The sequence below is a fragment of the Crinia signifera genome, chromosome 5 (genome assembly GCF_055691185.1).
Source record: "Crinia signifera chromosome 5, ASM5569118v1, whole genome shotgun sequence".
Classification (NCBI taxonomy): domain Eukaryota; kingdom Metazoa; phylum Chordata; class Amphibia; order Anura; family Myobatrachidae; genus Crinia; species Crinia signifera.
The window spans coordinates 106,884,622-106,910,107 of NC_139221.1; the positions used below are offsets into that span (position 1 = coordinate 106,884,622).

Below are 25,486 nucleotides of genomic sequence, written 5' to 3' on the forward strand. Positions count from 1 at the left end.
TCTGACTTGCCATATCTTGCATCCCTGACCCAGGTTTTGTAGTGGCCAGACCCTTTTTTCAGACCCCTGGGACTGCCACAGGAGTGCTAGGGGTGTCTTACCGCCATAGTATTTTTTTCCAGGTTGTAAGTTATATGTGTTTGCCAAGTTTGGTGTAAATTGCTCCAAGCATTCCAGAGTTATGTTGGAACATACACACATCCATATGTTTGTGTGTGTTTGTGTGTGTTTGTGTATGTGTTTTCAATAACAGTTTTGTTGCTATTTATCTACACTTGAGCAAGCTCATGGTACATTTACCTAGGAATATTATTCCTTCTCTCAGCATGATACACTAGTTATTACACTGGTAAAGATGATTTAGAAGCAAAAATCTATCTTTAAATCATTTCAGGATAACTAAGCGCTTTTTATCAATTAAACTAATTTGTATTTTTTTCTAGATTGTTATTTATATTGCTTGTTGAAATGGTGAACATTTTAGTTTAATAATTACAATTAAAAAAAATGTATGTGCTTGTTTTTAATACTTTTCCACTACTGTGATCCCGACCCCCCCCCCCCCCCCCCCCCCATCCCCATTTATAGCACAAACTACCAACTGACTGCTCACAATAATCACTGTATGGCTTCCAAAATCCAATTAGTTCATCTAGCCTGTATTAAATGAAAGAAAAAGCATCTGTTTTATAGTTTCTTCAACAGGGCAAGTGAGTGAAGAGCAAAATAAATATTTTCATTATATATTCAAGTGAATGGAAAGTGTTATATTTTTTCACCTTTTATTGCTTTTAGCAGTTAAGTACTTTCCTGGGGCAGCTGACAGCAAGACAAATTACCGGCATCTGACTGCAAAGTCTACTGCACAACGCTAGTCCTTCATTTATATTTGTGTGTGTCATCAGTTTACAGCAGGGATAGATTTCTTGTAAGATTACTGCTTAGATTTTTTTTAAGACAGATTTATGCTGTGCTTTAGATTTTCAGCGATTGGTATTTTTACATAATACTAAATATACTCCTTACCAGAAGAAAACCCGTAAATTGCAATGACTATGCACAAGTTTACAGACATTTAATCAATTGTGTTTTTTTAAAGTGATCAATCATGTCTTGTAATATTGTAACCAATGTTTTTATTTTCCATTTCCTTATATTACAGTTATATTTAAGTTAAGTAGCAGGAGATTGCACTGTTCATAAAATAAAAGTTGGACATCCTATTACGCAAAGAGTTGCAATGTTCCTTCTATGCTGCTTTCAGACCGCATAACTGGCTTTGACCCTGTATTTGGAAACGTTTCCAAAAACGGGTCTGCCAGATAAAACCCCTTTCAGACCGCAGCACTTAAACGGTATATTACCGTTTAAGTGCCGATTTTTTGACACTGGCAGACCCGTTTTTGGAAACTTTCCAAATACAGGGTTAAAGCCAGTGCAGCCTTCAGCACTCCCCTCCGTGCAGCTCCCCCCCCCCCTCGCGTGTCGACCGAGCGCATGTCGACGCCCCCCCGCGCATGTCGACGCCCCCCGCGCGTGTCGACGCCCCCGCGCGTGTCGACGCCCCCCCCACCCCCCGCATGTCGGCGCCCCCCCCCGTGTCGACTTACCCCGTGCCGGTACCTCCGTTGTGGACTGCAGCTCAGTATGCTCGGAAAGCACTTATGAAAAAAGTGTCTTCCAGAAAATGGCTGCCCCATAGGAAACCCAGTTTAAAAAAACTGTCTTCCGTATGGGGGCAGCCATTTTCTGAAAGACACTTTTTTCATAAGTGCTTTCCGAGCATACTGAGCTGCAGTGCCGGGAACCACAACGGAGATACCGGCACGGGGTAAGTCGACACGGGGGGGCCGTCGACACGCGCGGGGGGGGGGGTCGACACGCGGGGGGGCGTCGACACGCGCGCGGGGGGTGTCGACACGCGCGGGGGGGGGGCTCCAGTGCTGTGAATACTTAATGAGCGCTCATTAAGTATTCACTGTGCTGAATTTAGGACCCAGCTCATTGGCTGGGTCCTAAATACCGTTTCTGAGCCGATTTTTTGGCTAAAATACCGGTTCAGAAACGGGTAGGACCCTGCATTTTAACCGGTTAGAAAAAACTGCATTTTCTAACCGGTTAAGTGGGACTGGACCTTTCAGACCGCACACATTACCGTTTTAAAACGGTAAAAAAACGGCAATTTACCGTTTTAAAAGTGCGGTCTGAAAGGGGCACTAGTGTCACACAAAAAAAGGCATTTTTTTTAACATGCCGGAAGATATGAGCCAATGTATTTACTGTATTAACACACTGAAACCAATGTGCCTGCAAAATTGCTTTAAAAGACATTGGTCTAGTCAGAAAATAAAAAAAATATATATTTAATTCCTCTTGAAATCTGATGCATCTAGCATGGGATTTCCAGGAATGTCATGCCAGCAGGGCCGGCGCCACCACTAGGCAGGTCTAGGCATTTGCCAAGGGCGTCGGCCACTGGAGGGCGGCAGTTCGCCCCTCGCCCCCTGTGCAAAGGGGGTACTTGCTGCGCCATCTCGGGAGCGGGCAGGGGGGTCCATGCCGGCTTCTGACAGGAGCCTGCAGTGGTGTCATTGCCGCTCTGTATAAAGCTGACGGCGGTGGGGGGTCCCTGCAGTGAATAAGAAATAACTAGCGCTATCCGCCGGGCTATGCGGCGGCGCAGGAAGCGCTGCCGGGTTTGAAAACACTGGCCGCACGCTGATTGGCTGAGATTCAGCCAATCAGCGAGCGACCAGTATTTTCAAAACAGAAGGGCTTCCCGCGCCACCGCATAGCACTAGTTATTTCTTATTCCCTGCAGGGACCCGCCGCTAGCTTTATACACAGCGCCGCAGGTACTCGCGCGGCAAGGACACCACTGCAGGCTCATGTCAGACGCCAGCATGGACCCCCCTGCCCGCTCCCCAGACGGCGCAACAGGTACCCCCCGCACCCACCCCCCGGCCGGCACCGGGGCGCCCCCACCCCGACTCGCCTGGGGCGCTCCGGTGCCTTGCACCGGCACTGCATGCTAGGCTGGCATATCAGCAGCTACACGAATATTGAATGGCAGTTCTAGTATACTGTAGTGCAGTGTTTTTCAACCACTGTGCTGTGGCACACTAGTGTGCCTTGAGCTGTTCTCAAGTGTGCCCCAGATCTAGAGATGCCCAAACCAGTTTACAGCCACCACCAGTTCAACTGTTATTTACTGGTCTCTTCTTTTTATGTAAAGGGCCAATGTATTTTATTTTTGTTACCTGTGGGGACCAGTGTGATTGTTTTTTAATATGGGGCCAATAGGTGTTTTTTTTCCTATGGGGGCAAATGTGTTTTGCCCTGTGGGGATATCATTGCCTTGGCAATTTTAAAATCTTATTTAGTGTGCCACAAGGTAAAAAGGTTGAAAATCAATGCGGTAGTGAATTATTATTTAAAATAAAACCCTGGTAGCAAAGGATTTAATCAAAGAAACTAGTCTATTCAAAATCAATGATCACTCAGACCACAAAAGGGGTATTCAATATAACTGCACTGATGTTCGGCAGAACACATCTTCATATATTACAGTAGCCAAATATCACTACATTTCCCATACACCTCTATGGAGTGTGAGGGAAATATACTGTAGCACCACGAGGTGCCTTGATCCTACCATTACGGGAGCCAATCCTGGCCACAGCTAAGTACTGTATCTCTCCATAACCTGGAGAATAGACTTCACAACTCAAATATTGAATACAATGAAAAAGCAATCTAAGAAACAAATAAAAAAAATGAATTTAAAGGATTCATTCACTATGTAAATCCGTTCCTTGGCATCCGACTAGGGGACACTACGATAACTCCCTTTCTAATCATTTTGCTGGTTTTGTTCGATTTATGGTATAATTTAGCTTCCTCCAAGCAGCGTTGTTAGAAATAACTAGGGATGCCCATTAACCATTGATGTTTTAAAATCATTGATGGTCTATGTCCGATGATAAATACTTTTACCATTGATGGGGGAGAAAGTTTTATTTAATCGATTTACTGAAACGGTTTCTTTTCTTTACGAAGTGTAGGAACACGAAGCATAACTCTGCCCTTGACATCCACAAAGCTGAAAAAACCCAGGCTTTGTTTGTCCATTAAAATAAGAAAAGCAAAGATGATCATTGGTGGGTGAAACCACTGATAGTTCGCTTGCAAATTGGTTTATGCCATCAAAATAAACAATAATCCCTTGAGATAACTGAGGCTTCAGGGAAGTGGGAGATGTTAGGTGGGGGGTGGAGTCAATTGAATGACTATTCTAGTGCCTGCTCCTGTGGGCCAACCTACTTTACCCAGAGTCAGTCAGTAGTGCCTCTCAGATTGAATGATGAGGAAATCATAATAAAGTTATACAAGATGTTGCCATAAACTCAATGCTGTATAAGCACCAACAGTACAGTACTACATTACGCAAAATGTTACAGAAGGTCACCTGTGTCACTCACCATGCATGTGTCTAAATCTTCCAGGCGCTCCATCTCTGTCAAGTCTTCAATAGTAAGTGTAGAACGCTTGGCCGGCCTCTCCTCTATAGTCTCTATTTCCACAGAGTCCTGACGAGGAAGTGACTTCCCACGCTTGGTGAGATGATCAGCCTAGATGTAAGATCACACTGTTAAGTACTGTATTTTTCCTCAATCCCTTATTAGATGCACCAGCATTCAATAAGCTTTATGCATCTTGCCAATATGACACACTAGTAACCCCACTCAAAGCAAATGCTTCGAAAGCTAGTCTGCTACCTTGTGATTGCCTCTGTGTTTGTGTATGTGTGAGAGAGAAAGAGATGTAGTTTCACAGTTGGCAGTGTTTCAGAGACACACAGATACTAGCCATATCTATAAAACACTGGTGGGCAGCCACCAAACGCCCAGCGCCTGTCACTCAACCTGCGAACAGCTAGCTAAGGCTAGCCATTGCTGGCTGTGATCACATGGACATTGATAATCGCTTAGGCTGCAAAATCACAGCCGAATTATCAGGTCTGAATCAGGCCCCATATCTGTGACATCCAGCTGTGCAGTCATCAAGATGCGTCAGGGCACAAACTACGCGGATGGATCGTGATCACTAGAGACAGGAAGTGAGAATGGCCAAAATATGCGAATGCATATGCAAATATGCAAATGCATATAATCCTGTCTCTAGTGATCACATACACACCAGATATAGTCAACATCTAACTTGGCCAACATCTGCCATGGTAAATCCTTATGGGATGTATGATTGGAATTGGCGGTTTCTTAGGGATGATACACACTGTGCTTTGAAGATAAATTAGGTCTAAAATACCCTAAATGAGTAACGTAAAGATGTGGGATGGACTTTTACAGCAATATCCCAGAACAATGTGGAAAGCCACCAGATCTCACCCGACATTCAAGAAAAGATTACAAAAATAATACCTGATCAGGGATTACTGTATGTTTCATTTGCCTGATGCAGGTGAAACAAAATCCCTTATAAGCACCAAAAGCAGCCCTGTTTTCATTCGAAAATGGGGTGTTAGACATTTTTTCAGGTTTCAGGTTAAACTGAACCTGTGTATTTTCGTGAGAATTTATTTTTTGGGGTAGCCACAGGATTGGTCGAAAGAAAATATCAGCGAAAATAATCTTAAAGAAAAAAAATCAGAAAAAAATAAATAAACGGGAAAAATTTCCGATTATTTTTTTCCGTCCTAATTAGATGCTACCCTATAACTGGTAGCCCCTTCTGAAATACTCAATCCTGTACTTACAAACACAAAGGAATGTACTGTACTTATCACTTAGAGCAATATATAATAAGATTATAACTCTGACCTTTGCATGGCTGCAGCCTTGCCACATTAGATAAGACCATTTTTGCCCAACCTTGTTTTTACTGCTTACAGATGATCCCAATTAAGTAATCATACCATATACTGTCTATCATGTATCACTGGTTCCTTTCAAGATGGTAATTACTATAAACATATACAATTGGAGTGCGCTCCAGCATTTCCGGGCACGAGCTCACTTTTAAATACTGGGGTTTCTTCTTTATTTAGTTTGACTTTTCAGTAATTATATATATATATATATATATACTGTATATATTGAAGTCTGTATTGCATATATTTCTGTGATATACCTTGGACATAAATTTATTTGATTTTAAGCATGTATTACAAAAAAGCCCCACAATGCTGTGCAAGTGGGAGGAGTCAATAATGATGGGTATAAAAACCCTGACTATGAGAGATGGAACACACACCCTGAGGAAGGCTTGCTAAGCAGAAAAGCGTTGGCGGACCTGTGGGGGACATTATAGGTAGATTTGGACCTGGAAAAACATCAACAAAGAGGCATATGTGAATGTTTCCCTGGAGACCCGGGAACTCCTAAGGAACTTTATTAACACCTTTACATAGCCTTGATTATAAGGCCTGATACAGTACTATGTCCCTTGCTACTGTTTTATTATCATTGTTTTAAATAGATTGTAGAAATAAATATGGTTTTACACTATGTGGAGTATTTCCATTCTTGTCTGATGTATTGGAGGACCATTGTAACAGCAATTTGAACGCTGGGAGCATCTGAGAAATTGACACAATTTATCTTGTGGCCTAAGCTAGGGCCTATTCCGGCACAGGGTACATCTATTGAATGCCTATTGTTTGGATATACTGTATTAATGACCAGATTATCTGCACTTTGATCAGGGAGTTTTGTTTATTCTTTCTTTGAGGTATATGCAGTCTGTATCAGAGAGACCTAATACTAATGCGGGGTACATACCAGGACGATCCGCTTATGATGCACATCGTGAGCGGGTCATCCGTGTTTCTTCCGACTCGCTCACGATGACACGGGGGGCACGACCCGCTCACAATGTGCAACGTGAGCGGGTCCGATCCGATGGCGACCCGCACCCGGGAGTATGGTGGTTTCCAGATCCTACCTGCAGCAGGTAGGATCTGAATAACGCCCGACCGACCCGTGGGACCGCGCATCGGATCGGTATCGGTCCACACCAGGACAGAAAAGGGCCCAATGACCACACAATCTACATCCAATCAGTCGGAATTGAATCTAGATTGATGGGATCAGACCCTTATCGTCCTGGTGTGTACCCAGCATAAGATCAACATAGTTTGTTGAAGTTGTGGATTGAATAACCCAAGTGGGAGCGCTTTTTTCAGAATTTTCATTTTTTATTACTATATTGGAACAGTTGGTGACTAGTCTTCGGATTAAAGCTGCACCTTTATTTGGAGCGCAGGTTTTCCACGCTTTCTGTTTGTTTTTTCTTTTGTTGCTGACACATTAATTGCACACTGTATTTATTCTTATTGATGTCTCGGGAATGGAATAGTGGCCACGCTGATGACCACAGAGAAGGGATTTTCAAAACTTTTTATAAAAATGCCCCTTTCTAGTAAACAAAATAATATATTAGTGCCTGCCATATTTTTAAATGCATTCCATCTAAAATGGTCAGTCATGCACAGCAGAACCATGGCATGCTCATTAGATAGCCCACTTGTCAGTTAGATCCAATTTCATCATATGAACACAGCTATAGCAATCGATTTAGCACAGGTTACTGTATGTCAGGTTGGATACAGACTTGGATCAAATAGAAGTCTTTCACTTGTGTGGTAACATGTTATATTGATAAATATCTCTGCTCACTGGATCTCCAGTCTGAAACCATAAGAGCCTGTGTATGACTTGTTCCATTGAGGAGCTCACAAGCTCTAAGCCCCACTGGCTGGTGTCATCCTAAGTGTCCAAATGGATCACCATAAACTGTACATGACAATATTATACCATAGGCAGCATGAAATGATGGAATCTGCATAATGCTTACACAAATATAAAATGTCAAGTATGATGGAAAATGCTATTCTGAACAGATACATGTACATTATAGGTATGCAATGGGGCAGATGTATTAACATCCAGTTTACGTTTTTGAATTTTCGTTTCCCACTTCTCCTGCCTTAACGTGGAGAAGTGGGCACCCTTTTTCCCCTAATGTATTATCATGTAGTTAGTCATTACCGATAATCGTTATCACTCCTCTGATCTGTATTTTCTTTTACGTCTCTATTTGATGTCTGCTTCCCCCTGCACTGCGCATGTGTGGCTTTAGAAAGATTTTGATTGGCTGTATCAGTGTGCTCAGTCAGCCGTCTTAAATGCACAGTGGCAGTGCATGGCGTTGGAGCATGTACGACTCCTCATAGTAGCATTCTGCATCCTCGGGTAAGAGCAGCTCCAGCACTCTTCGGTGGCTGCAATGCTCTGCAGTGTAGACCAGGTCCCAGAACACGGTGAGGGCAGCTCCTCCGAGCTGCCCTCCCAGGATGGTGCTCCGGGATATAGCAGGGGGCTTGCACACAGACCTACTGGTGAATGTGCTCCAGGTGCTGCACAGAGTACAACCCAGCCTAGCTGCTCTGCTCCCCACCCACCTTCTCCTTCTACCTACGCATCCTGCACTCTGCCGAAACTTTAAAACTTGTCTTTATTACGTCTATCTGCTATCAGCTTCCCCCGGCCGCTGCTGCTGCATCCCGCCCCCCCTTGCCCGCATCATCTCTTACCCTTTCCCCCTGACACGGTAGGTGTCACAGCAGCTGCCCCCATCCCCCTGCCTGCGTCAGCTGCCCGCGTCCCCCTGCCTGTGGCAGCCGCCCCCATCCCCCTGCCTGTGGCAGCCACCCCCCCCCTGTTCCCTATGGCAGCCGCTCTTTAATTAAAAATAAAAAGTTCAAAATCACCGCTACGCCAGCCCAAGGCTGGCGAAAAGGACAGAGTGGGATTTACGTCTGGGAAGGCAATAATACATTGCCTGAGACGTAAAAAGCAATAATCAAAACTAGGAGGACAGCACCTGAACATTAAGTTCAGGGCTTCCTCAGGGGTACGTTAAAAGCCCCTTTCATACATTTCATCAAAACGTAAAAAAGTCCTTTTACTAGCGTTAAGTGCTACTTAAGCACTTAACGCTGGTTAGTACATCTGCCCCATTGACTGCCTTTAGCAAATATCAGGCATTCCTTATTTTATTTCACTAGCAATAACTTATTGAAATGCAAACTATCACTTTATTACTACCACCATGGCAAGCTACATGTGTGTTATAGTCACTGACATATAAAACAGCCCCACAATACCAAATATACAAGGAAATGTCTTATGTTTAACCATAATATCACTACGACTAAAGTGTATTCTGAATGATGTGATATAAAAGACTAGAATACTTGAAAAATACATAAATATTATGATCTAAAACACAGCTTTTTCATGCATACATATTATGATCTAAGACAGTGGTTCCCAACCTGGGGTACTTGTACCCCTTGGAGGCACACTGTAGACCAGCTGGGGGTTCTTGAAAATAATATTGGTAATGGCGAAAGAAGATAAACAAAAGTCTCCCAATGTCGGAAGAAGTCTCCCATTGCCGTGGTGATGAACCACGATGCATAACTTCCTGTTCCATCTACAGTGTCATCAGCATCTCGTCGTGCTTTTGCCAGACCAGCAATCCACTGTGAGCTTCCCGCCGCTGCCCTCAGACACCAGTGTTCATCTGCCCCACGCTGACACTTTAACGGGATTCCTGATCGCACACTACTCCTCTGCTACTCCTTAACCCCTTCCTGACAGAGCCAGTTTTTGCCTTCCTGACAGAGCCCTTTTTTTCAAATCTGACATGTATCACTTAAGTGGGGATAACTTTTTTTTGCTTTTACTTATCCCAGTGATTTTGAGATTGTTTTTTTGTGACACATTGTACTTCAAATTAGTGGTAAATTTGGGTCGATACAGTCTGTGTTTTTTTGTGAAAAATACCAAAATGTCGTAAAAAAATGGAAAATTTAGCAATTTGCAAAATGTTAAATTTTCTGCTTGTGAGACAAATAATCATACCACTCAAAATAGTTAATAACTAACATAGACCATATGTCTACTTTATGTTTCCATCATTATTTCAACTTCCTTTTAATTTTTTTGGACACTAGGAGGCTTACAATATGAATAGCAAATTCTCAAATTTTCAAGAAAATTTCAAACACTGATTTTTTTAGGGACCAGTTCAGTTCTGATGTGACTTTGAGGGACTTGTATGTGAGACACCCCCATAAATGATACCATTTCAAAAACTGCACCCCTCACAGTATTCAAAACAGCATTTTGGAAGTTTGTTAACCCTTTAGGTGTTTCACAGGAATTAAAACAAAGTGTAGGTGAAATTTCGAAATTTCATTTATTTTGCAGATTTGCAATTTTAATACATTTTTCTAAGGAACACAGTACATTTTACTAGAGAAATGTGACTAAAAATTGATTCCCCCAATTCTTTTGTTTTCATAAATATCCTATATGTGGCCCTAGTGTGCACGTTGACCAAACCACAGGCTTCATAATAGAAGGAGCACCTACTTGATTTTGGAGCCTCCTTTTTATGAGATTATTTTTTAGGCACCATGTAGGTTTCTAGGCACCATAAGATGCTAAAATTTAGGAACCCCCCCACAAGTGACCCCATTTTGCAAACTACACCCCTCAGGGAATTCATCTAGGGGTATAGTGTACATTTCAAACCCCCAGGGGTTTCACCAATTTTGATACAACTGGGCTGTGCAAATGAAAAATTACATTTTTTACACAAAAATGCAGTTCTGGCTCAAAATTTTTCATTTTCACAAGGAATGAAGGAGACAAAGCACCCCAAAATCTGTGCCCCAATTTCTCCCGAGTACGGCAATGCCTCACATGTGACCAAAAAATACCATTTGGGTGCATTGCAGGACTCAGAAGGGAAGGAGTGATTTTTGGATTTTGCAGCTCAGATTCTGGTGGAATGTTGGTGGGTGCTATGTCGCATTAGCAAGACCCCCCAAGCACCAATACAGTGGAACCCCCCCACAAGTGACCCCATTTTGAAAACTACACCCCTCAGGGAATTCATCTAGGGGTATAGTGTACATTTCAAACCCCCAGGAGTTTCACTAATTTTGATACAACTGGGCTGTGCAAATGAAAAATTACATTTTTTACACAAAAATGCAGTTCTGGCTCAAAATTTTTCATTTTCACAAGGAATGAAGGAGACAAAGCACCCCAAAATCTGTGCCCCAATTTCTCCCGAGTACGGCAATGCCTCATGTGTGACCAAAAAGTGGCAGGACTCAGAAGGGAAGGAGTGATATTTGGATTTTGCAGCACAAATTCTGGTGGAATGTTGGTGGGTGCTATGTCGCATTAGCAAGACCCCCAAAGCACCAATACAGTGGAACCCCCCCACAAGTGACCCCATTTTGCAAACTACACCCCTCAGGGAATTCATCTAGGGGTATAGTGTACATTTCAAACCCCCAGGGGTTTCACCAATTTTGATACAACTGGGCAGTGAAAATGAAAAATTACATTTTTTTTACACAAAAATGCAGTTCTGGCTCAAAATTTTTCATTTTCAGAAGGTATGAAGGAGAAAAAGCACCCCAAAATCTGTGCCCCAATTTCTCCCGAGTACGGCAATGCCTCATGTGTGACCAAAAAGTGGCAGGACTCAGAAGGGAAGGAGTGATATTTGGATTTTGCAGCACAAATTCTGGTGGAATGTTGGTGGGTGCTATGTCGCATTAGCAAGACCCCCAAAGCACCAATACAGTGGAACCCCCCCACAAGTGACCCCATTTTGCAAACTACACCCCTCAGGGAATTCATCTAGGGGTATAGTGTACATTTCAAACCCCCAGGGGTTTCACCAATTTTGATACAACTGGGCAGTGAAAATGAAAAATTACATTTTTTTACACAAAAATGCAGTTCTGGCTCAAAATTTTTCATTTTCAGAAGGTATGAAGGAGAAAAAGCACCCCAAAATCTGTGCCCCAATTTCTCCCGAGTATGGCAATGCCTCATATGTGACCAAAAAATACCAGTTGGGTGCATGGCAGGACTCAGAAGGGAAGGAGTGATTTTTGGATTTTGCAGCTCAGATTCTGGTGGAATGTTGGTGGGTGCTATGTGGCATTAGCAAGACCCCCGAAGCACGGTGAAATGATGAACCTAATAATCCATAGATGTGTGGTATATTTTAAAACACTCCTTTATACATAGGCCGGGTTTGTCGGGGCAAGTTTCACAGTGGAAAATAGTTTCCTTTCTTATTCCCTTTTTATAGCAAACTTTGCACCTTTTTTGTGTCCTGCCCTTTCTTGCAGTGGAGGGGATTTCGTTCGGAAAATGCTGCCCTGGTACAATACGGGGGCTAGTACTAGAAGTACTGGGGCCCTCTGCCTGCTGGTTCCCAAATATTAGGCCCTTTATGACTTCCTCTTGAAAGTGCATAAATGTCCCCCTCTGGCTGGTAGAACGGAATAGCACGTAAGCGTTATACAGTGCCATCTGGATGATATACACGGCCAGCTTCTTGTACCAGATTTTTGTTTTCCGCAGGGCACTGTACGGCTTCAGTACCTGATCTGAAAGATCCACTCCGCCCATGTACCTATTGTAATCCAGGATACAATTAGGTTTTGAGGTGTGGGTACTGGTACCTCGTACAGGGACGGAGGTGGTACTGTCTCCATGAATTGTTTTTAGTATAAGGACATCCCTCTTGTCCTTATATTTGACCAACAACATATTTTCGGTGCATATTCCCCTGCTTTCACCCCTTCTCATTACTTGGGCAATGTGCGTTTTTGGGAGGCCTCTTTGGTTCTTACGCACAGTACCGCAAGCTGCTGTACCTCTTGAACCAAGGGCCTTAAACAGGGGGATGCTAGTGTAAAAGTTATCCACATAGAGGTGATAACCTTTATCCAGGAAGGGGTGCACTAAATCCCAGACAATTTTTCCACTAACACCTACGAGGGAGGGGGGGCATTCTGGCGGTTCAATTCTTGAATCCTTCCCTTCATATATCCTAAACCTGTGAGTGTACCCTGAGGTGCTTTCACACAGCTTATACATTTTTATGCCATACCTTGCCCTCTTACTGGGAAGGTACTGGCGGAATTTAACCCTTCCTTTAAAATGTATAAGGGACTCGTCGATACAAATAAATTTTTCAGGGATGTACATCTCTTCAAATTTGGCACTGAAATGATCAATGACTGGCCTGACTTTGAATAGCCGGTCAAAGGTGGGATCATCTCTGGGTGGGCACTGTGCATTATCGTTGTAATGCAAAAATTTAAGGATCGTCTCAAATCGAGCCCGGGGCATGGCCATACGGTAAAATGGGGTGCTGTACAGAACATCTGTACTCCAATATTGCCTAATTTCTGGCTTTTTTACTATGCCCATATGAAACACCAGACCCCAAAACGTCATCATCTCTACTGCATCTACAGGGGTCCACCTAGCAAATGATGACGTGGGGTTTTGAGCAATGAACTGCTGGGCATATAAATTAGTTTGGTCCACCATTAAATTTATAAAATCATCAGAGAAAAATAATTTGAAAAAGTCAATTTCTCTGAGACCTGTGGAATCAAATTGGATTCCTGGCATGGCCAAAAACTCAGGAACCTGGGGCTCAAAATTGTCTGGTGGTGGGGTCCATTCGAGATCAATTATTGGGGGGGGGGTCTCAGCTGCTCTACGGGGGCGTCTTTGAGGGGGTCCCTCATCACCAGAGGAGGAAGAGGAGCTTAAGACGAATCCTTCAAATTTCCCGCTTGCCTCACTGGCTGTGTCAGAGTCAGAGGCAAGCATGGCATATGCCTCCTCCGCTGAATACATTCTTCTGGAGGACTGGGATGACATTTGGGATGACATTTGGGATGCCATTTTTATTTTTGTGTTTCTGGTAGTGAAATGTTTCAACACGTGTATAGTGTAGGGGGGGGTACAAACTTTATTTCAACCCGGGGGGTATGTAGTGTGTAGTGTGTATGTAGTGCAGAAAAAAAAAATACTTTATACAGGAATTTGATCCCAATAAAAAAAAAAAAAAATTGAAGGGGTTAGAAAAAAAAAAAAAAAGGTCCTGCGCAAAAAATTGAGCACAGATGTTGGTCAGTAACGTCCGTCACTGAACAGCGCTCAAAGGCAACAGGAATTTGATCAAAAAAAAAAAAAATAGATCAACCCTGTGCCGAAAAAGCTGATCAGTGATGTACGTCACTGATCAGCGCACAGTGGCCACAGGACACCCACAAAATCACAGTGTGTGTTAAAAAAAAATTAAAAAAAGACCCCACAGCACCCTCAAAAAAAAAAAAAGGTGATCAGTGATGCGACACTGATTACCAGTGAGGGGCAGCAGGTGCACAACCTTTGGTGCAACTGACAGTGCAACTGGCAGCAACTGACAGGTATATATAAAAAAAAAAACCTCTGCACCCCCAAAAAGTTGCTGATCACCTCAGATATAGTGATCAGCACAAAAGGCGGGGGCAGCAGACACAAAATTTAGCACTCTCTATCACTCTCTGTCACTATCTCTCTCTATCTCTCTATCTCTCACTATCTATCACTCTATGACACTGCAGCAGCAGCACTGACAGTTATATATATGAAAAATAACCCCTGCACCCCCAAAAAGTTGCTGGGGGTGCACAAAAGGGGGGCAGCAGACACAAAATATAGCAGTCTCTATCACTCTCTGTCACTATCTCTCTCTATCTCTCACTATCTATCACTCTATGACACTGCAGCAGCAGCACTGACAGGTATATATATATATATATATAAAAAAAAACCTGCGCCCCCAAAAAGTTGCTGATCAGTTAATTTATACTGATCAGCACAAAAGGGGGGGCAGCAGTCAGTTATATAAAAAATATATAGCACAATCTGTCACTATCTCTCTATCTCTATCTCTATCTCTCTATCTATAACTCTATTACACTGCAGCAGCACAAAATATAGCACTCTCTGTCACTAGGCCTCTCTATCTCTCTCTATCTCTCTCTCTCTATCTCTCTATCTAATAACTCGCAGCAGCACAACACAGCACAACACAGCACAGGATGTCACAAGAAGAAGCAAGATCCAGGCAGTGATCAGGTAAGTATTTAGCAAGGTTCTGGTCAGTATATGGCGGCAGCTGGGCACGGTGACCGCACTGCACGCAATTCCAGACCGGAATGGCATCTGCAGTGCAGTCACCGTTAGTTTAAACCCCCCTCCATGGCTGTGATTGGTCCGTCGGTCCGACGAACCAATCACGGCCTTTGGGGGCGGGCGGGGTAAGGTGGGGTGACACCAGTGTCACCCTTACACCCCGTGGTGATTGGTGCTGTACTTTACAGCACCAATCACCTCCGATCCCTGTGTCACCGGCGAACGTTATTCGCCGGTGACACAGAAAACGCTGTGAATGGCTGTTCACACTGAACAGCCAATCACAGCGATCGCCGACGGGGGGGCGGCATCGCAGCTCCCCCTGGGCATGCAGGGACATGTCTGCTGTCAGGGACAGCAGACATCGTCCCTCTGTCACTGCGTCTCTAGACGCAGTGACAGTTTGAAGTCATGACGTATATATACGTCATGTGTCGGGAAGTACTTCCCGGCCATGACGTATATATACGTCAAATGTCGGGAAGGGGTTAATATAAGGACTTGCATAAGGATATGCATACTGCTCACTTCTACTCCACTCCTAAGTACTGTGGATATTTCAAATTGAGAGGAGGGGGTACTCGTTCATTAAAAGCCTAATCAAGGGGTATTGAAACGAAAAGGTTGGGAATCAAAGACACAGCTTTTTCATACTCCCCACAAGACTGTTCTATGTGACACTGGTCATAAACTCATAATTTTAAGAGTCTTCTATATTTGCACCCTGTACAGGAAGAATAATAAAGCAAGCACATTCCCAGGGCTGGCCTTGACACATATGGGACCCTCGGCATATGCCTTTGACACATGTGCACTCAAGAATCGTGCACGGTCTCATGGAACAGGCATAACAGTGGGTAACTGGGGAGACAGAGGGTGTCTGTGTCTCCAGCCATCTAGTCTACACACACCTTGTGTCTCCAGCCATCAAGTCCATTCCAATTGTGTGTCTCCATACAAAGTCTATCCTTGTGTGTCTGAAGTGATCAAGTCTCTTGCACCTTACATATCAGCCATCAAATCTCTTCCTCTTGCATGTCCAAGCTGCCCAGATGCCCCTAGGCATTTACCTATACTGTCTATGCCAAATGCTGGCTCTGAACATTCCCCACATTCATATGGAAGACAAAGGTATGTACTTATGTACACCTCAGAAATGTTTGAATTAACATTATTTTACTGAAAAACCTGCAGAATGTAGAACATGTAGCATTAGCATGACTTACCAGTTTATGATGGCTGCTCGAAAGTGCATCTAAGATCTCATCAACAATGCGGTCAGATAAGAATGAAGCTACAGTAAGTTTAACTTCACTGTGAAGAAAATAGAATAGAAATAACTCAGGATTCATTTATGACCATTTTATAATCAGTCCATTTTAAGATATAATTAAGTTGTCAAAGATCCTGAGGAATCCTTCATTGTGGCACAATACCATGTTTTGGCATCCAGCATAACAGGAAAGCATGCATATGTTTGTCACAATGTTACCATGATAACTCTGTATTATCAAACCAACTGGACAATCTATTATTCATCTCTAGACAATAATTTCCTATGGGCAGCATTCTGTGATGAAATGAAAGGTACAAGAACAATGTGGTATAATTGGCAGCAATTAATTCTGGTCACTATGTGGGCTAGGCTAACATACAGCATCAAACTGTACACAGAGCAGATCATGTTTCATGCTTGTGATCTAGAAACACCTCGTCATTTTACTACTAAAGAGTAAATTGTCATATTGGGCATCACTTATAATGCAAAAAAAGATTATTTTACAATATACATAGGTCAACATCAAGCAATATTTTCAGAGAAAACTAAAATGTTTGAATGAAATGTGGTACTAAAGGACATGGGTTTGCACTGCCCCTGTTCATACTGTTCTGCTTCCCCACACACATGTGCCGTTATAGCTTACAGAAGCATTAACCAAAAGCGACAGCATGTGTGTATCTTGGGACATCCAGCAGCAGCAACAACGCGTCGCTCCATATACCCTACTTTTCCAACTCTGGAGTAACATATGCAGGGGCTGGCAACTTTCAGCCTAGGGGGGCAACACAAGTAAGTGGCCCAAAACCACCGCCATTGTTTCGCCACCCTACCCTCTCCCAGCAAGGATTAAACATTAATTCTCCCACACACATACACCAGAAATGGGGACAGTGCGCGCGGAAGGCGCGTTGCAAAAATTTACACTGTAATGTCCATTACACATAATGTCAAACACCGTAATATCCATTACACATAAAGCCAACACCGCAATGCCAATTAAACATAATGCCACACACCGTAATGCCCATTACACATAATGCAACACAACGTAATGCTCATTACACAAAGCCAACTGAACAATGCCAATTAAACATAATGCCACACACCGTAATGCCCATTACACATAATGCCACACACCGTAATGCCCATTACACATAATGCCACACACTGTAATGTGCGCATGTGCAGTTGGTCCAAAAATGGCCACATTTTCTTGACTGATATGCGCAGAAGCTCACGATTAATGCTAACGATGACGGCAACAGCCCGACAAGGGATTGATGGGAGGCCTCTGAGGTGGCAATAGTACCGGCTGACTGGAATTTGGCATGGTGTCCCGTCAAGTCAATCCGCCCCTGAGTGGCATGGAGAAAGGTCATGGTGACAGAGAGGTCATGGAGACAGGCAGAGGGGGCATAGAGAGCATGGAGACAGAGGCAGGGTGGTCATGGAGACAGGCATGGGGGGCATGGAGACAGGATGATGAGGACATGGTATTAGGTGGAGGCGGCATAGAGACAGGCATCAGGAGCTAGGAGGCCATAAAAAGAGAAGAGGGACCCAGTGCACGCTTTGTCTGCACTTTGACGAGTAGACAATATTGAGGAGAGGAATGGGCCGTGCACTAATTGCTGGGGTTATATAGACTCTGCCCCTGCTGCTGCCTGGCTCAAACATCCCCAGCCTCTTCCCAGCGATGTCTCCTCCCCAATCCTGCGGCCGGTGGCACTAAGTGCAGTGTAAAAGGGGCTGATCTGTGCAGATTACTCACCAGACCATATCTTTGAGGAGGACAGGAGGTCCTCTGAGTCATCTGGACAGCTGAGAACCACTGCACCCAACAGTCGCACCGCTGCGGGGCTACACCCAGCCATATTGCCTTGGCTTTTATTGAGGTACATGCTGTATGCCTGAATTGATCCAGTTAAACAGCGCGACAGCTCTACCCGAATCCGCACATCCGGGTAGCTCTGGCCGCTCTGATATCCTCTGACAGACACTAGCGGTATGGCAGTACCTCTAGTGTCTGTCTCCTCCAAGGCAGCAGCCATTTTTGCAGAGGCCATAGATTTACTTTGGAGCCAATAGGAAGCCTGTTTTTTATGCGGCTGGACCCAGAGGCGGCGTCTGCGGCAGCCAGGCCCAGTACATACCGGTACAGCCCGCCCCTGACCATATGCTATCAATTCTTAGGCCCTCATATGCTAATACAACAACATATTTAGGGTTACTGCTGGCTATTTGCAAGTCACTGTATAACCCGTAATGCCAACAGAAAGTTTCACTCTCCTTGAAGACTGATATTGAGATGAGGCTAACACACATTGGCATTTTTTCCACTATTTTGAACACTCAGGATAAATCACGGTTACATGAAATAAAATAAACAGCATCTAAATCCTTGCAGAAATAGGTCTATCTAGGAAGGCATTGATTATGCACTGGGATTTCAGGTCAATTGTTATGGATTGAACCTTTACCCAGCAGCAAAGGGTCCATAAGCCCCAAGTTATCATCTCAGGCAGCTCTGCAAGAAACACAGAATAATCCTCACATCTTATCTTATTAGGTTTGATGTGACACTTTAAGAACCGTAAAATATTCATAACCATTGTTCGTCCACTCACTGTAAAAGCTGCCTAATGCCTAATAAAGGAAAAAAACGTTTCCAACTATACACTGGCATTTACATTTAACAATATATACTGCATTCTGTATGTCCAGGATACTACAGATACACGTGGAATTGAAAGAATCATTAATCAATTTGTTTTTCTTAGACCAGACAAACATTATTGTAATTGTATTATTTATAGTTAGATTTCAAAGTAGGGAGCATGTTTTCAGCGGCTTACTGTGGCAATGAACGGTAATAAATGACTTAAAAAAATAATAGGATCCATTTACAAAATCATATGAACAGGCAAAAGCCACTTTGCCTCTGATTCAGTATCACATGGCTGATTTTTATTCTTCTAACCATCTACTTTTCCATGATAAATTGTATCTATTGTGATGGGATAATTGAACTGAATCGGACTAGCTGCAGGGCAATTACTTCTTCTGAATGGGAATAGCCTTGGATGCAACTTCTCTCTAGAGCTCTGGCTTCACCATGGACTGTACACCCATTTTTATTAGGTAGGATAGAAGCATTGCCTAGAATGACCCCTATGTTGTATAGAACAGATTTCTGTATTCTGCTGTATATTTTATACCAACATATTTTTTTTCTAGTGATAAGAGTCTCTGCACTTTCTTGTGTTTGTACCAAAGACTAAATGTGCCAGCCCCCAATACCGCTACACATACAGACATAGGACTCATTTTTAAAAGCACACAATGCACACTGGAAACACCTCAGGGTTTGCCCTAGTGAGGATCAAAGGATAGCCTAGGTCAACAGTCAATAGGTTGACACCAAAAGATTGACATTGGCAAAGGGTCATCACAAGCAAAGGGTCGAAAAGAAAAAGGTTGACATGTGAAAAGGTGAGTTTTTCAAGTTTTTTTTGTGTGTCAGTGTCAACACTTGATGACATGTGACAACTCTGTGGAGCCAAGGAGGCGCACATGGGTCCCCTTCTCTGTTACAACTCCCCTGTCTTCCAGCCCATGCAGCTTGGGTCAACTGAGAGTCAAGGGGTGAAATGTAATAGGATGAGAGATTCAGAAAGTGAGAGATTTGGTAAGAAATCTCCAGGTTTTTGAAAGCGGCAATCATTTACATTTGAAAATCAAACTGGTTTTGCCGTGTAAATGATTGCCGCTTTAAAAAACCTGGAGATTTCTTACCAAATCTCTCACTTTCTGAATCTCTCATCCTATTACATTTCACCCAAGGTGTGTATGCACAGTGAATACTGGTAAAATTGCAAATGACCTCCATAGAAAGAAGCCATTTTGTGGTCTATGACGTATATAAGAGAACAAGCCTAAAATATCTCAAGTGCCGTAAAGTGGTGTCACTGGTTTCTAGTGTCTTGATTGGCTGCACTTTTATGAATTAAGGCTGAATGTGTTGGTGGAAGTGAACATTTCCTCCTACATCAGCCAAACAGGCAGTGTGGATGCTTCCATTCAAGTTAATAACTAATTAAAAGTACTTCAAATGACAAGAAAGATACGGAGAGCCTTATATTTAACACAGGCTGTCGATATGAGCTTGATACATTACAGTGTTCATAAACATAGACACGACTGTGCTGGGATCATGTAATTATACGATTATATGTTCTTGTTTTTAACTTTTTGATCTTCAGTAACATTTGTAAGCAATCACAGAACAAACTTCTGCATTTTCAGTCTCCTAGGAAATAAACATGTATTCAATAAGATAGTGGTTCCCAAACGCTGTCAAGGCACCCCAGCAGTTCAGGTTTTAAGGATATCCCAGATGGTATTATCAAATTGGCTAAGGCATTGGTTTACAAACTATGAGGCAGATGTATTAAGCCTTAACAAGAGATAAATGCAAGGGTGATAAAGAGCCAATCAGCTCCTTCTTGACTTTTTCAAACACAGCCTGTAACATGGCAGTTAAGATGTGATTGGTTGGTTGGTTGGTTGTTTATCTCTCTTTATCACCCTTGCATTTATCTCGTTAAGGCTGAATACATTTGCCCTGATGTGCTGTGACACTTGCATGGGTGCCTCAACTTGGTGGTCCAGGACCAATTAAAACTATTTATGATCAATATCATAGGCAAAGCCAGTGCTGGTGGCTGACAATCATAAAATGTGTGGACAAAGAGACACAATTAATCTCAAGAGTGACATACAAGCACAAATATTAGGCCTAGGGGTGCCATAAAAATAATTCCGGTACTTTTTGGTACTGTGATTCAAAAAAGTTTGGTAACCACTTGACTCAGTTAGCCGCACAGATCTCTGAAAAACGCTATTTGGATTGCACTTTAAGCAATTTAAGTAGCGAGGGAGCGGCAACAATGTGATGACGGGTGACAATGGGATGGAGACCTACCATTTAGGGGGCATCAACCAAGCGTTTGGGGGCATGGTCCGGACAACACAGGGTGTCCAGACCACGTCAGCTGCGTGACATCACATGCAGCTGCTGTGACCCAAAACATAGCCGGCCTGGCTCTGTGAGCACACTGCTGGGAAGGACCTGATGTATGGGGCTGCCTTGCCCTTTGCTGGGCAGCCCCAGCAGCCTGCCACTACGGATTGTAAAACTACAACCAATCATGCTGAATTAGGCCCTAAGTTATTAATGAACTAAGCATAGATATCCTTAAAACCTGGACTGTTGGGGTGCCTTAAGCACCGTGTTTATGAAACACTTATCTAGGAGTTTGTAGCCTTACAACATGATTTTTTGCATGTTATCTGTTCAGAATCAACAGTTTCGCCACTGGTTACCAACAGTTTAGCCAATAGGTTACCTATATTTGCCACTTGTGCTGCATTCGAACACTTTAATGACTTATTTATGTTGCTTCCTACCTTATTTTGTTTAGAATATCAACTCCAGATTGCTCAAGCAAAACATTTTTTACAAAGTTGCGTGGAATGGAGATCTTCTCAGTGCTGGCTTCAATGAGATCTTGACGAATATTAGCTTTTTTCATCACGTTTGGACAAAGGTTCTCAGCTGCATCAACCATAGATTCAAGAAGTTGCTATAGAAAGAATAACAGTTAAAATCTATGAGGCTACAGTCTATAAAACAAATGTATATTACAGATACAGTATCTTCCAGCATAGAATTATGTTACGCAAATAAGTATTAGATCTACTAAATAGTCACAAGGATAAAAAAAAATGTAATCAATGGTATAACATAATGAATGTAATTCAACCACAAGTACTTAATGGAGAAAAATGAATAATAAAATGCTGTTAAAAGAAAAGTGATAGAGTCCAGTGACCAATCAGATTCCACTTCCTCCTAATTCACGTTAGAAAATAAAAGCACATACAGTATCTAATTGGATGTTAAGAGATTTCCTATGCTGCATTATTGTAATTATTTTCTTACCTTCTTTTTATGGCATATAATAACCAATAATTATTTTACCTAACTAGAATGCTTTTCAAATGTGATAATTTCACAGAACTCAAAGAAACTTAACTATTTATTAAAGAGACCTTACGTATGGAATTAGGTGTTCTCCTTATCTACGAAGAGTATTCACCAGTTATACTGCAGATCCCGCTGTTGAAATTACTAGCCAGTTTTCTCTGACTAAGGGGGGGATTTAATCCGAGATTCAGAATCTCGGGCCATTTTTTTGGTTGGTCCGAAGTAACTCAATAGCTGGAATTCAATATTCCAGCTGTCGAGTGTCGGAAACTCAGCGGATCGGTGAAAATGGGTGCAGATTGTCGAAAAACGGCTGTGTAGTCAACAATCCGCGCCAGTTTCCGACAAAACAGATATAACACCATTCAATGCTTTTGTTAATTGCTACATTGAATAGGTGAGTTCTGATATTTCCCCATTGGGAAACATCGGCACAGCATCACAATGCAATGCAAAATAAACAGATGCCTATTTAATACGTTAGTATTGCTAGAATTAACTAACCTTACCTAACAAAAAAATATTATTTTAAAACAAACAAACAAAAAAAGGGTTCTGGCAACCCAATGTCTGTATTAAAGTAGAGTCTAACAGACCCATAAAAGATATAATAACTAGAAAGTGGACCCCCACGAGGGAAAATAGCCGGTGGCCGTCAGGAACCTGGCTGTCTGTGTTTTGACAGTCGGGATCCCGGCGTCGGGTAAATGCCTGTCGGGATCCCAACTGTAGGGACCAAGTCTGGCTCCCATTCCTAACTATCTCTAAACAGAACACCAAGTTTTCCAGTCACTACTGGATATCTTACTTGCATCAGAAAGCTTGTTCCTCTCACAGAGATTCTGCAGCCTCCCCAGGCAGTCTGCACACACTGATCAGTCCAGCAGCTCTACATGCTGCAAGTGCTGATTAGCCCTCTTTGAGGCCAAACACCTGAGCTGGGCCTTTACTCAGCTTTAACAAAAAATAAACATCCTCATGGAAGTTTTCCTGTTTCTAAAAGGTGTAAGACAAGAACCTGGGACAAATATACCTGCCCTCAAACACTATTCCAGTGTTCTTGTCACACACACATACATACATACATATATATATATATATATATATATATATATATATAAAGCAGACTCTTGTGTCGCGCCCAGAGAATTGATGTAATTTTGTGGGGGCTGCCTATCTCACAAGATCCCCTGTTGGAAGGGGGATATGGGAAAGGTATGGAGCACAATCATGAGTTGGTGCCCCTAGTAACGATCTTCTCATTTAGATCAGTCCAGCCTTAATAAAATTCACTCTAGTATATAAAATAAGAGTCCAAATAATTTAAAATATTTATTATAAAAGTTACTTAATCCACACAGTGGTAACAATTGGTCCGGATCTTTATGGTTTTCATTGAGACATTTCAAACACTTGATAACAGCAGAAGATACCCAACGCGTTTCGTCCCTTAATAGGACTTCATCAGGGGTTAACAGATCATAAGAACTTATTAAGGCAGCTTTCCTAAGAGGAATTAATTCCTATTAGGGTGGTAAGTGGGTCCTTGGAGCATTATAACGCCTATTGTTATGTTTTCTGTAGAAAAACGAACCAGCTGGGTGGAGAAAAAACTTCCTCCTGGAAATGCTGCTAATAGTATTGCAGTCTGACATTACGTTAGTGGATAATACCTCTCTTTAATGGCAGTACCAATATAAGGTTATAGTGGAGAAGTCAACTCCCATTGATCTGGGAAGACCCATGTGATAAAGAACGACCCAGGCTCAATTCCTGGTGAATCCAGCTGTTAAAACTTAAATTTTGGAAAAGGCAGTGAATTCAGTACAGATTCTGGAGTTATTCCAAAGGCAGTTCTCACCTCCAATTGGTGTGCTCTTGGTCACAGGTTCTGTCTGAATGCAGTTCAAGTAAATTTCCCAGACCAGAATGTCAGGAAAATAACAGACTAAAGATAGATCATATTGATTACAATGCTAAATCATTAAACTAAGCTTTTAAAAACTGGTAATAACTGCTGTAATTTATCATTTAGTAATTCCACTTGATGTCAGTAAACAAAGGTTTACAGTGGTTTCAGCACAGTAATAATGTGACCTTGCAAGTACATGCTTTGTAAATTGCCTACCTGTGCCCACAGATTTCATTAAATATACCCAAGTGCTTTGTTTTTTATTGGAACTTCCTCTTGAGATTCTGGATACACTTTATTTCAAAAGCTAGGGATGGCCATGTAAAGGTATTGGGAGTTTACATAAATACCACACCATAAGAAACCATCGATGCACATCCCTGCTGGTGCTAGACTGCCGTCCAGTCACGAAACAGCTATGTGGGACATGTCGAAGGGTGGAGCAATGAGCAATGCCACTTACACCATCTGAATAAACAAAACACAACTGCCATGCTCCACCATCAACCATTAATGGTGGAGCATGTACACAAGTACCGTTTTCTATAATCTATGACATTTTCTATGACAAGCTACTTAGCTGGGTCAGTATAATCCATTCCTACCTGTTACCACAGACACTCACAAAACATGAGCTGTTGTCGGAGAGGAAGGGGTGCAGGGGCGGATTGGCCATTAAAGTCACTGGGAGGTTTCCCGGGAGGCCGGCCGCCCCTGAGGCTCAAAGCTGCAGTGCAGGTGACTGAATGCCCCTCTTCCTGCTTCACGCATATGCACAGCGTCAGCAGGAGGAGGCCAGCCGGAAGGAACAGCAGCAGCAGCTCATCAGGTAGTGGAGCTGCTGCTGGGAAGACAGCGGGGATGCCACAGGATTGGGCAAAGCATCAAAAAAGCCCCCCCCCCGTGACACACAAGACCCCTTGCCAGCATCATCAAGCAGAGGCTGAGCTGAGAGCTAATTCCCAAGTCCCAACCCCCCCTCACCTACATCAGTGTCACGGTCAGCAAATAGTGAAAGGGGGCAGAGCTACATGGGGCACGAGAGGGCAGGGGTACACTGGTGAGGGGGCGGAGCTACACGGGAGAACACTAGCAGGGCTGATGAAAGGAGAGGGTGAGCTGCCTGCCACACAAATTGC

General features: G+C 42.9%; 1 protein-coding gene across 5 annotated transcripts in view; it reads right to left on the bottom strand.

Annotated features, from left to right (window-relative positions):
- The window catches only part of CARMIL1 (capping protein regulator and myosin 1 linker 1), a 458,885-nt gene that overhangs the window by 35,984 nt on the left and 397,415 nt on the right, over positions 1-25,486 (bottom strand). For all 5 annotated transcript variants that reach the window (XM_083187811.1, XM_083187810.1, XM_083187809.1 and 2 more), the window contains 3 exons: positions 21,856-22,031; positions 16,331-16,418; positions 4,482-4,631 (listed from right to left, as the gene is read on the bottom strand). In XM_083187811.1, coding sequence (XP_083043937.1) covers positions 4,482-4,631; positions 16,331-16,418; positions 21,856-22,031 — 414 coding nt within the window. The remainder of the gene's footprint in view (positions 1-4,481; positions 4,632-16,330; positions 16,419-21,855; positions 22,032-25,486) is intronic.